The sequence below is a fragment of the Melanaphis sacchari genome, unplaced genomic scaffold, assembly GCF_002803265.2.
Source record: "Melanaphis sacchari strain LSU unplaced genomic scaffold, SCAv2.0 Contig65_pilon_pilon, whole genome shotgun sequence".
Lineage (NCBI taxonomy): Eukaryota > Metazoa > Arthropoda > Insecta > Hemiptera > Aphididae > Melanaphis > Melanaphis sacchari.
In genome coordinates, this window is record NW_020271469.1 from 1621178 (window position 1) to 1635255 (window position 14078).

At 24.4% G+C, this 14078-nt stretch overlaps 1 protein-coding gene across 1 annotated transcript; it reads left to right on the top strand.

Annotated features, from left to right (window-relative positions):
• Positions 1–622: 622 nt before the first annotated feature.
• Positions 623–10906, top strand: LOC112600561 (DNA-directed RNA polymerase, mitochondrial). Its single transcript, XM_025347821.1, has 23 exons — positions 623–808; positions 909–986; positions 2049–2418; positions 2486–2618; positions 2692–2826; positions 3607–3768; positions 3839–4003; positions 4075–4224; positions 4771–5036; positions 5102–5267; positions 7003–7124; positions 7192–7407; positions 7808–7928; positions 8001–8222; positions 8283–8444; positions 8510–8623; positions 8691–8936; positions 9005–9164; positions 9236–9342; positions 10099–10274; positions 10414–10585; positions 10643–10734; positions 10798–10906. The coding sequence occupies exons 1-23, from the start codon at positions 700–702 to the stop codon at positions 10904–10906; spliced, it is 3753 nt and encodes a 1250-aa protein (XP_025203606.1). The 5' UTR covers positions 623–699.
• Positions 10907–14078: the final 3172 nt, after the last annotated feature.

Consider the following 14078-nt stretch of genomic DNA (forward strand, 5'->3'; position numbering starts at 1 on the left):
AATTCAATGTAAAAAAATGAGCTTAAATTTATATCTTGATATTAAAAAAAATTGAATTTTTTATAGTAAAATATAATAATGAATTTAAGTAAAATGTTCAAGTCCCCATAAATAATATTATGTAATTACAAGAAAACAAATAAAATATTAATTTTTTATTACAAAAAATTTTAATTACAAAATTATTTTTAATTTATTTTAATTTTGACGAGTTTTTTTATTATTTAAAACTCAAAGGCTTATAAAAAAATCATGTTTATAAATTCTTAATATTTTAAAATTAAATAATTATTAAATATAAAGAAATGCAGTTTTCAAGCTTAGAAAAGAATTGAAATTTGAGCAAACCTAATAATCCTTCTCACTTCTCAATGCGAAAATACGTATAGGCTATATAGAAGTATAGAACTGATTTCAAATTTGATTCATGCCGTTGGTATTATTGGTAGTTTACATATGATATGATCTAAGGGATTACCATACATTGATATCAGTTGTGTATCTTAACCTCAGTTTGTTATCAGATAAAAACACATGCTGAAGGTAAATTTTTAAATAAAACCATTAATGTTTTCGTTTGTTAAATATTATTTGTTACAAACATTTTTGTAGTTTAATTTTATTTAATATTATGAAGTTTAATTCATAAATTACTTCTATGAGCAGGAATGTAATATAATTCTTTGTGTTTTTAGAATCATGTATAGGTTATTTAGGTTTCGTTCTCAAATAAATCATGGATTTCCTCAAATAGTTTTAATTGACAAGTCTTATTTATTGAAAACAGTGAAATATTCTAATATTCCTGGTAAGATTTATCTAATCATTACAAATAAGTTTGTTTGGTATCATCATATTTACTATGCATTGTTCTATTGTGCTTTTGTTTTGTTTTTTTTATTATATAGAAAGTCTGCAAGCTAAGATTTTAACAAAGACCAAACAATTTAAAAGAAATGTGAAACAATTTTCAGAAGTAGTACAAGGTTAGTATTTATAAAAATTAATATAATAGAAGTTCATAAATTATTTTATTTTAACTTAAAATTTGTTATGCCTATGGTTTTTAGGTTGGTTAAAGAATATGTAAATGTATTTTATACATTATTACTATAAACATAATATAAGTGTAAAATTTATCAAAAATAAAAAATAAAATTTTTTAAAGTAGAAAACATTTTGTATCTATATAAATATTTTTAGTCTATTCTTAGTTTTTAATATTTTTTTTTTATTAGATTTCAAAATTCTTTATAGCCACTGTAATTGTAACTTGATTGTAAATAATTCACCATAATTAAATTATATTTTGACATTTATTTTCATAAATATAAATTGTTTAAAATAATTTACCATTTAATATTTTTGTGCTAAGTTACTAAAATAAGAAAATAATCGAGTGTATCTTTGGAACTTAGTTTTATATAATAAATTAATTTCAATCATATAATATTCCTGGAAAATAGTTATATGGCTTATGTTTGCAAAATGCCAACACATTAAAAATAGCTTTTTATAGTTGGTACTATTGTTTAGTAGCTATTTAACATAGACTTATAATTTAAAATAATTTTTGAACCTTTTCCGTTTATTCACTACCAATGACTACACAATATACGTGTTTCAGCATTTGTCGCTATGTTCCTCTGTGCCATCGTTTTGCTCTGAAAATTAAAAATATATCGCGACTTGCTATACAAATCCACCTCAAGTAGTAACAGCCAACATGGTACTTACTGATTAATGCTAAACAGCTATTTGGTCAAGTACACGGTTTGGTTTGAGGTAGATTTGCATAAGGAGCGTAGTGACGAATGCTAAAACACACGTAGGTATAGTTATTGGTAGTAAATATATACCTACACCTAAAGCACACTTTATACCCCCAAAATCTAAATAATATGGGTGTGGATTAACGATAGTGAATGAACGAAAAATCCAAAAAAAGTAGTGATAGTGAACTAATGGAAAAGGTCCTAATTTTTGATAGTATAATAATTTATTTAAAATTTTTAAATAATGACAAACATTTTTATTTTTGTTTCAAGTTACCAGTAGTGTTGCCAGTCAATCTAAAGTAAAAGTAAAACATTTAAAACCTAACCAAGTGCAAAAAATGGTTGCTTGTAAAAAACCATTAGCTATGTTTCCTAAGACAACAAAAACAAATAATAATTGTTCTAATAAAATTTCAATAAAAACTACATCTAACATAAAAAAACATTGCATTAATGAAGAATTGTTAGATGAGATAGATGAAATGAATGAAGACCAAATCAGTTTACTTAAAGATACTGATTTTTTGAAAACAATAACTATGACAGAGAATGACATTGAAAATAAATTTGATTCTAACCATTTAAAAGAAGAACAATACGTTTATAATAGCAATGAAATACCTAAATATAAAGATAAACTGTAAGAAATATTTATTATAATCTTAACATGTATTTTAAATAAGTAACAAATATTTTTGTATTTAAAGATCAAAAAGGGAACGTAATCGAAATCTTGCTGCAAAAAATAAACTTGAGCTAAAAGAAGCTATTAAGCAACTCAATATTAAAGGCCGTGAAAAAAGTCTCAATCAAACACTTTTAGCATATATAGATTTATGTGTAAATTGAATATATAAACAAAAGAAAATTTATAATGTACATGTATCATATTTTTTTTCTTAATCTATTTTAGGTATGTTGTGGATTTCTCAATAGAGGGTTAGCTGCTTTGAATCATTATTGTCACAAGAGTGTTTCAAATAAAGTATCTTTAAAAATAACTGATATACGGATTTTTACATGTTTAATGCATGGTTTTGCAAGCAAGGTAAATATGGTGTTCTATATATTCATAGATGTATATTAACTGAATGATATGATATACTTATGAATTTAATCAATTATTATAAAAATTAAATAATTAATATTTGACATCAAGATGTGATAAATGTTGAATTTATTTTAAGGTTGACCTATATATTATTTAGGTGTTACTTTTTTTAAAACTTGTTCAAATAATATTTCTATATATATAATTAGTGAAGAAAGTATAAATATTTTTTAAATACTATGTATATAAAAGAAAAAAAAATATTTAATAGTTAATTGTTTAATATTTTTATAAACATGTTCCTACACCAACATGTATTGTTTAAGTTTTATAAAACATATAATAAACAAATTTGTTTTAAGCAGAACCAATAATGTGTTTTAAGCTTTAATATTAAAGTGAATTAATCTATTATCAAAGTTAAAAGCGAGTGCATTCTCAGTAATTAAGCATTAGATTTTTTTAATTTTTAACCAAGATATTAGTATGTACAATATCAAACATTGAAAATAGTCATATCTACCAAAAAAATCAAAATACTGTAAAAAAAACAATGTTTAATTAATGATAATGTTTTTACCTTTAACTTTTATAACAAATCAATTCACTTTTAATATTAAAACTAAAAATCAAAATGATTTCTGGTGAATGATAATTGGCTTTATTGTGTTTGTAAGATAGCACATTTAGAGGATAAATTCTCTAAAATCTATTTTTTAAATACATAAATTAATAAACTGTATTGATTGAATATATATTTCTAATTATTATTTTTAGGGAAACTATGAAAAATTGAAGGAAATTTGGTCACTATTGGAACTATCACAAACAAAACCAAATAGTCAAGCATACGCAGCTGCCTTTGAATGTTTAGTTAATAAAAAAGAATCATGCTCGCTTGATTTGTTACAAGAATTATCCAAACAATTTTTGTCTGATGTAAGGCTCCACAAATTTATTTATTTAAATAATATATTTTATTATTTAATGAATTGTTTTTCTGTTTTAGGGTTTTTCGTATAATAATTTATTTGATAATTGTATTTATATCGGAAATCAACGAGAACAAGTATTAAAAGCTGTACGATTATTAAATCCTTCTTTTGAACCACATCACAATATTGAAAATATTTACTATTCTTGTTCTCTTTTAGATCATTTAAATTCACAAAAAGTAAAAATATCACTTAAACTTAACCTTTGTTTAAATGTATGTTTATATAATATTTATTATTTGATTTTTAGTCTACATTTAAATGTCCTGCTGAAGGTCTTTTTGATGAAAAAAAAATTCTAGAGTGTGCTCGGAAACAATTAGAATTAGAAATGTCTACTATTGTAAAAGTAAAGTCGGTTGACAATAATTCTACACCATCCTCAAAAGTTTTAGATTATGTAAGAATTTAAATAAATTACCTTTAGAATTATGTTCTATATAAATTAAAATGTAATTATTTGTAAATTATAAATAGAAATTATTCAAGGACTTTAAAAAAAAAAGTGGGTATATTTGTATAATTGCTCATTCTATATTTTTTACTCTTTTTTTTAAAAAAAATCTTATATTATTTAAAGTTGAAAACAGGAAATTATAGTAAATTAAATTATATAACTATATTTTATATTATAGGCCATGTACAGTATTCTGAGGATTATTAGATTCTGTAGTAAATAAATTGTTGGCGTTTTTTTTAACATGATATTATATGCTGACAATTTTACCCATCTATATTATTATTATTTTTTATGAAAGAAACCATTTCTCTTTAATTGTTTACTATTTAATTTCATATTTTTTACTCTTACCCCTCTTAAAAGAAAAAATAAATATTGAAATACTTAGATTTAGAATAAAAATAAAAAATAGTGGTATGGTATTAGTAAAAATGTTTTAAAATCAAATATATATCAATTATTTATATTGTTATTGTATGTTTTTAGAGAAAGAAATTAGATGATTTGCAAGAAAAATGGAAAGAAACTATAAGGAATGCCATTGCACGTGAATTAGAAAGCATACGTGCTCAGCACAATTGTTTAAAATCTTATCGGAATGTAAATATATATCCTTATTTAAGAGTTTTAAGTACAGAACAATATGTTGAAATAATAATACAAGAAGTACGAAAGCTAGCTGAAGGGTCAGAAACATTTAGTCCAACAGTGAATTTGCTGTATCGTAATTTGGCTAATCAAGTTAGATTAAGGTACTATATATTATTTACTATTATATACAATATTATACCTTAAATAATTTTTATTTTAAAATCAGGTACCAAATTAAATACAAAAAGAATACAAAAATTTTAGAAAAAATAAAAGCAGTTTATAGTGATTATTGTTTATGGTACATGAATAGTGAAAATAGTGATAGTCAAAATACAAGACAACAATGGCAAAAATTAGTATATAACTATAAAGCAATGGGAGCAGATATTGTGAGTTAAGAACATGTTTTAAGAACATTTTAATTTATATTATTACATTGTAAAATTAATAAATTAATTTAGTTTTTAAACAACATTGAGCGTCGATTACCGGTTAACAGGTTTTTGTAGTGTGAAAAAGAGCTTTCTACATCAATGGATGTAATAACCTAATGCAATAAATTGTTGCTTGTCAAATATTCAGGGATTCCTCCTAACATAGATATATTGTTGGATAATACTTTTTACATTTTCTTATTAATATAAAAAACCATTATTTTTTTTAAAAAACATCTTCAAATTTTTTGTTTATACCAGTGCTGTTTGTATCACTAATTTCACATGAATTACTTGGTCTAGTTTCTATTAATTTAATTGAGTCTTACCTATTTTTAATAATAAAATGAATTACCCATTAATATTGTGATTCTCAATTCATCAAGTCTTAAAAATGTTAATTATGCTCTTAAAATATGTCCTAAAAATGCAAAAATGTGTAAAGTAAAAATTTCATACACAGAATCGTTAAGTTATGAAACAAATTTTGGTATAAACTACTTATTTTTTGACCAACCAATAAAAATATTCTAATGTATATTAGTGTCAGCCTTACTTATTACCATATGAGATATTTTTAATTATATTAAAGTTTGTATACTGAGAGAACATATGTCTGCATTGACCAAATATGTTATACTCTGTGCACCTACCATAAAAGGTCGTTGCTTGGTGAAAGAAACTAAACATTTAGATTTTAGATGTAATGAATTGCACTCTCTTAGAAAATGAAGTATGATAAAAAGAGAACAGATTCTTTGATTTCTAAAATTTAAAAATATGATGCTAATATTCAATAAAACCCTTAAAATATTCTCTTAATATTCCATAAAAACTGGTAAAATATGCATTCATATCCTTTTTCAATTGGGTCATTACTATTTATTTTATCATAATAATTTATGGAAAAAAAAAAAATGCATTTTTGATTCAGGTATAAAACTTTTATGTAATAGTTGAAATATTTTAAATTTATCAAACTCATTTATATGTAATGTATTATAATACACCATTAATGAACCATAAAAAATGTCATCGAAATTTACCAATTTTCTTAACTATTGTATATTTTCAGTTAATAGTTGAAAAATTACGGTTGGGTTTGGGGTCTTGGTATAACTAAACAAACTATATTTCAAGATTACCATGAATGTAAAAGTTAACACGTTGACTGCCATATGCCTACCGGCGACCCAAGTGATGTTTTTTATTGTGAAGTTATTTAAGTCGCCAGTGACCTAAATCAAATTATTATTGTGACGCCACTTGGGTCGCTCACTACTCAATTTAACATCTACATTAAATGCATATAATTCTTCAAGGCTTGGAAATAATAGTATTTAGATTGAATCATGGCATAGACAAGAAGAATTTAAACATTAAAAAAAAAAAATCCAATTACTAAAATAAAAAAATTGAAAAACTAGAGCTATTTTTTATAAATGTGAACATTTACGACAGACCATGAAAAATGGTATGGCCTGACAAGCGCTGATATGACTTGGGTTGTTGGTGGGTATGTGGTAGTCAATTTGTTAAGAAATCATTGTAAAATCAAAATATTTATTCCATTGCTTAGAATTTAATAATGCATAACTTAACACAAAAATTTAGGATAAATAGTATAAAACATTTTTAATTAATTATTAATACCAGTATAGCTTATGAATTTTATTATGTTTGTTATTAGGAACAAGATGACAAACAATGGCCTTCTACTGTATTAAACAGCATAGGAAAATTTTTGTATAATATTATTATAAAAGACATAAAAATTGATGTTAACATCATGAAAGACAATATAGAAGAAGAGTAAATTAAATTTTTTTATTGCAATTTTCAGCTTTAATTACCGTAAGTTAATTCATTTAATTTCTAGGCATTTGTTACCAGCATTCTATACAGTTTTTCGTGGACAATGTCAACATGTGAAACAAGAAATTAAACCACATCCTGTATTGTCTAAACTTTATCAATCATCTCAACCTGATGATTTAATATTTGATGTTACTATGATTCCTATGTTAAGTCCACCAGTCCCTTGGACTTCAATCAATTTTGGTGGATATATTGCTGCTAAAGCAGATCTAATTAGGTAAACTAATTTATTAAATTAAGAAATATGATTCAGATTTATCTTATTTTAAACTAATTGTTAACACACATAAAAGTAATATAAAATCGCGTAATCTTATATAATGCAATAATAATAGAAATATTTTAAATTTAATTGTAGTATTAATAAATTATGTAAATTAAAGAATTAAATCAGATTAGTTATAATTAGGTTTTTTTTTTACAACTTATTATGATTATAATATTAATTACATTTTACTTGGTGCTTCATTAAATGTATGATACTCTAATATAATTAATAAAGTTATTGGCTAGAAATTTAAATAATTGTAAATTATTTAAAACACATAAATTAAAATATTTTAAATCATAATTTTTAATTTTAAATGTGTGATACATTATTTTAAATTATGGTTTAGGTTACCTCAACAAGCTATTTTACAATGGCATAGACTTGAGCAAACACCAAAACAAGAACTTTATCCAGCATTAGATGCACTGAATCAATTGGCTTCTATACCCTGGACTATTAATAAACCAGTAATATCTTTATAAATTTATAATTATTATATAACACAAGATGCAGTAATAATTTGATAATTATTTTAATAGGTTTTTGATGTAGTTCTTCAAGTATTCCGTTCAGGTGGTTCCACAAAATTAGATATTCCAAAGCCTGTATCTGCTTTTCCATCTCCACAACCTATATCACAGAGTATGAGTAAAGATGAACGTTCTAGGTTGTACAAAGAGCGAGCCATATTAAAAAGACAAAAAGCTGAAATGTTTAGTTTATGGTGCGATGCTTTATATCGCTTGTCATTAGCAAATCACGTAAATATTAAAAAATCATTTTTAAAAATGTTTTTAACAATAATTAAGAAAAAATTTCAGTTTTGTGGTAAAACATTTTGGTTGCCTCATAATATGGATTTTCGGGGTCGAGTATATCCATGTCCTCCTCACTTAAACCATCTTGGCTCAGACATGGCCAGATCATTGTTATGTTTTGCTAAAGGAAAACCACTTGGGTCTAATGGTCTTAACTGGTTGAAGGTAAGTTTTGAAAATTAATTAATGTATAACTATTATGTTCAATAAATAAATACCATGTATTTTAGATACATTGTGTTAATTTAACTGGACTGAAAAAAAGAAATTCTATTAGAGAGAGACTTCAATATGCAGAAGAGATACTTCCAGATATATTAAACTCTGCGCAAAACCCTTTAGGAGTGCGTAATATAAAAATTATAAATTGCTTATTTTGTTATTTTTTATTACTTTTGATTATTTATACAGGGAAATATGTGGTGGGCTGAATCTGAAAATCCCTGGCAAACTTTAGCTTGCTGTATTGAGATATCACATGCTCTGCAGTCAGAAAATCCAGAAAACTTTATTTCTCATTTCCCTGTTCATCAAGATGGATCATGCAATGGCTTACAACATTATGCTGCTTTAGGTAAAGATTTTGCTGGAGCAGTAAGTGTCAACTTAACTCCTTCTGATATACCACAAGATGTGTATAGTTGTGTTGCAGCTATGGTAAAAGCATTAATTATATCACTTATAAAATAAATAATAGATTAGATTAAATGTATTTATTATTCTAGGTTGAAAGAGAACGTTTAAAAGACGCTGAAAATGATGTTGTGATAGCAAAATGTTTAGATGGATTTGTTAGACGTAAAGTTATTAAACAGACTGTGATGACAACTGTTTATGGTGTAACTAGATTTGGTGCTCGTTTACAAATTGCTAAACAATTGAAAGGTATTTTTAATTTATATTTTGTATGAATATCAAACGTAAAATATATTTAATTTTGAATATTTTTTTAAAAGATATTGATTCATTTCCTAAAGATAAAGTATGGTCAGCATCTAATTATTTAGTGGCCAAAACATTTGAAAGCTTGAGAGAAATGTTCACTTCTACAAAAGAAATACAAGTAAGTCAAATTACAATAAATACTTTTGATAGAAAAATAATAAAAAATAATATAATACCTTCTAGGCCTTTGGGCTACCAACAATTGGAGATCATAGCATTGAGGAAAATCTGAGAGACTTAGGGAATAGGTTAGCATTCTCAAAAGTAATTTAAAGTTCCTTAAAAATTAATAAAAAAAAATTAGTTTATTATTCAAAAATGTCTATAATAAAATACAATTTAAATAGAATATTTTCCTAGTAATATTAGTTAATATTTTGAAAACTTTTTTATTATTATGTTTTATTTTTTTTAAGTAGTTCGCCTCTTTTATAGCATTATTAAAAAAAAAAGTACTGGATATGTTTTATTTTTGACTTCCTAAAGTACTAACTAAATCCATTTTTCTACCAAAAACAGTATTAAAGTAAAAAGTCAGTGTCTTCAAACACAAAAAAATAATTGTTAGGTATTCAATGTAAAATCAAAATCTATATTCTATGTAAGTTAAGAAACATTACTAGTGCACAAGATTTGGGCTAAACTACAAGGCAGGCTTATATATGGTTGACTTGATGGGGAGGTTAAAAGTGTTGTCTTACCACCACCATATGAAATCTGGTCACCTTTGATTATGTTCTTAACTTGAACAGTTTAAAATTATTATATTATAGTAAATTATTATTACAATATTCAAGTAATTTATGATTTGAATTTACAACAAATATTTACTTTTTTTTTAAATAACAATTTAAATTATGTTACATTATTTTAGGATTGGTTTACAGAATGTGCTCGTGTAATATCACAATCATGTGGTCAAAGTGTAGAATGGGTAACACCATTAGGGTTACCCGTAGTTCAACCATACAATCGTAGAAATAAAAGCTATGATTATACTAAGAAACCTAGTGTTAAAATGGGAGAACATTTTATATTGGATATGTACGAGTTAGTATCTCATTAAGTAATTTTAAAAATTATTGTATAGATTACAAGTTTTATTAACTCTTACATTCTATTAAGACTTAATTAAACTAAGTTTTTATTATTTATAAATTTATACTAAACTGTTATGTTTAATTTGTAGTCGACCAAATGTAATGAAACAAAAGAATGCCTTTCCTCCAAATTTTATCCACTCATTAGATTCTAGTCATATGATGTTAACATCTCTTCACTGTGAACGAGCAGGTATCACATTTGTATCAGTACATGACTGTTTTTGGACACATCCTAATTCTGTTGAAATTATGGGAAAAGTAATATAAACATATACTTTTAATGAACTCTTTATTAATGTTAAACAACATTTTCAGATTTGTAGAGAACAATTTGTAGCACTGCATAATGAACCAATTCTAGAAAATTTATCCAATTTTATGATTGAAAAATATGAACTTCCTAATAAGTAAGTATAATAAGAACTTAGAATAAAATTGTATTATTATTATTTATTGCATTATTTTTTCAGCGATATTACCAATGATACTCAAAGTATGTTAAATGTTTTTCAACAATTACCTAAAAAAGGAGATTTTAAACTTAATAATGTTTTAGACTCTGTTTATTTTTTTAGTTAAAACATTTTAGTTTATTGTGATATGAGTTTTTATTTAATTTGTTTTCTAGTCTTAAAAATATATTTGTATTTTTTCAAAAGAAAGTTTATTATTTTTTTGTTATTTAAAGACCAAATTATTTTTTATATTATACTAATAAACGCAATACATAACATGTTTTAACGAAACAAGTAATAATGAAGAATACATTTTAATATGTATGAATAAAAAATAAAACAAACTATGAATGTTAATTTTCATTGTGTCAAAAATATAAATCAATTTTACTTTGTGTTATATTATATTTTTTTTTCTGATTAAGAAAAATTAAAAATTGTTCCACTAATATATTATATTTAAATTAACTTTTATATAATATTTAAAATATATTTAATATTTTATGCATACCTATTATTAATTATATAATATAATATGAAAATTTTACAAGAACTTAATGTTTTTATTAAAAATATTGATGTTCTGTTTTAAATAAAAAAGAGCAGAGATAAACTTATCAGTATGCAGCCTAGTCAATGCTGAATAGGCAAGGTTACCTTGCCTATTATAATACCTTAAAATCTATTTTATTTTTTAAAATTTCTAACATTTGATTACTGTTATATTTACTATATGGCTTAATAATTTTATTTTCTACTCATGTTTTTACTAAATTATTATTTATATAAAATATAAAAATTAAATTATAAAAAAAACACTCATAACCGGTCTGTCAAGATTTTCTCTGTAGTTCGCCAGCTCAATCCAGGACTGGGGCCCAGTATTTTATGATGATTAGCTATTAAATGTTAAATAATATTGTTAAATGTGCAATAAAATCCCAACCTAACATATAATACTGGCCTTTTATGCTATATTAGTAAGTCATGGCCAATTAAAACCCATACCTTCCGGTTCTCACCTAATGAATTTTGGACACAAGTAGTTAGTGTATACATTGACATTAAGGCTTTTGTCTTTCACTCTGCAGCTGTAACTCAAAAATCTGACATTTTGCACTATGATGATAGATTATGGTAGGATTTGTTAAACGTTATAAATTGTAACAAAAACTGATTCAGGGTTCTTATTAACTGTAAATCAATTTATAAATTAATAAATATTTATTATTAACTATGAATGATTTAAAATTTATAAGATTAAATAATTAAAAGCACCTGTATATGATTATTAAAATACATTTCACTTATTTTGATTTATTGATATTATATTAAAATTTATTATCACAAAGAAAAATTTTTTTTAGAATTTCGGTGAAAATATATGGTAATAATAGTCAAAAATATCTTCTCTTACAAAAAATTGCTCTATAGAGTTAATGCAATCTGATACAATCTTTTAAGTTTTGGAAGAACTGACTCAAAAAATATAAAAATAATAAAGCATAAATCGATGAATACTTATGAGTTATAACTAATAACAATAATTTACAATTTAAATTATAATATTTTAAACCTAAAACCATTGATTATAAATATTAGTATTTATAATTATTTCACAATATACCTATAAGAGTAAATTTTTTTATAGTGAACTGTTTTTAAATAGGTACCTTGGTAATTAGAAATTAATAATGACCATTTTTGTTTTTTTTTTTAAATCAGGTCCACGCGAGAATTTGTGTTGCGGTAATGGCATATAAATATTTACTGGATAAGGCATTGGTAATATCTACTCAGTAGGGACAGAAGATGTCTGATTCTAATATAATATGTTATAGTCACCTATGATCAATGGTAAAGGGTACAGCATACTGGGTACCTATATTGGATATTAAAATAAATGTTAAAAAATAAAAATTCCTAATCAATAGGATTCGAAATTCGAATTGCAATCAACAACATTGATATCGTTAAAAACGAGTTCACTGTATAGTTTGTACTATGACTTTATAATACTAGATTATCTGTAGAAAAAAAATATTTTTATTTAAAAAAAAAAATATTTCATTACATACAATTAGTATAATGAGTAAATACTAAATTTGATGAATGGTTATTGATAAGAGGTAATTTTTATGAAAAAGCACTTGGTAGTTGCTAGTTACACAATTTAAAAAATAATTTTTATTTTTAAAATATGGGGAGAATACGCGTTGATGATAACTGATGACAAGGAATAGGAACACAATAAGTATAGAGTGTATAGACACTGTCTGATATTGACCAAATCCGGCGACATTGACCTTGAATACGGTCTCCAGGGGGGTGTGGCATACGTTATCACTTAAATAAATAATATCAATATTATCAAATATCAGAGAACAATATATTGTTGAAAATTAGTTGAAACTTGAAACTGTTGAAAGAATACTGAATAATAATAAAAAAATGCAACTATTGCAATTTAAAATTTGCTCGTTTCTAGCAATTTTGTTCACATAAACCCGCAAAAATCATGAGTAAGCTGAATTGTTTGCTTTTATAATATCGTATAACTAATAACTATAAAAATAGTAATGACCGTAGAGTTACTCTATGGTAATAACTAGTAACCACAAATATAAATAAAAGTTATTATTTATATCACACGGTCTAAAAGAATATATTTAATATAGATCAAATATCTGTGATAATAAGTAATAGCTAATTAGTAATTACTAGATAGTTCAGGTCGTAGTCACTATAAATTTACTATTATTATCACGACCTAGACCAGCATGGTTTAACGAAAACGTTTTCTGCGCATAAAATATCGCTGGATGCAGAATGGCGCGTTTTCTGGAGAACAGAGTGTTATGTACATCTATTAAATTGTAGTCTGCTGTATCCACATTACCGCAAAATTTAGATTGTTTAGTGTTTACGCACAAAACGTTTACATGTTATAGCTATCTAATATCAAATTAAATTTTTGTTTGTGTGCTCTCCATACTGAGATTTGTAAACTTTGCCGGGTTTGAACGTTTCTGTATAAATAAGCTTAATAACTATTATCATTGATTATGTATTATTAAAAATAAACGAATAGTATTAGTATTTATAATTTTATGACTAATTCGTTTACATAAACCAATATATTGATCGTATCTTCCCGACTGCACTAATGCAGCGTGCAGTGCAGTACAGGCAATTAATTTATTATCTTTCCTAAAAAATATGAGAGGAAATTAAGGTGAAGTATTAAAAACAGTTTTTAATATTAAATATATTATTTATCAATAATAATCGGCGCA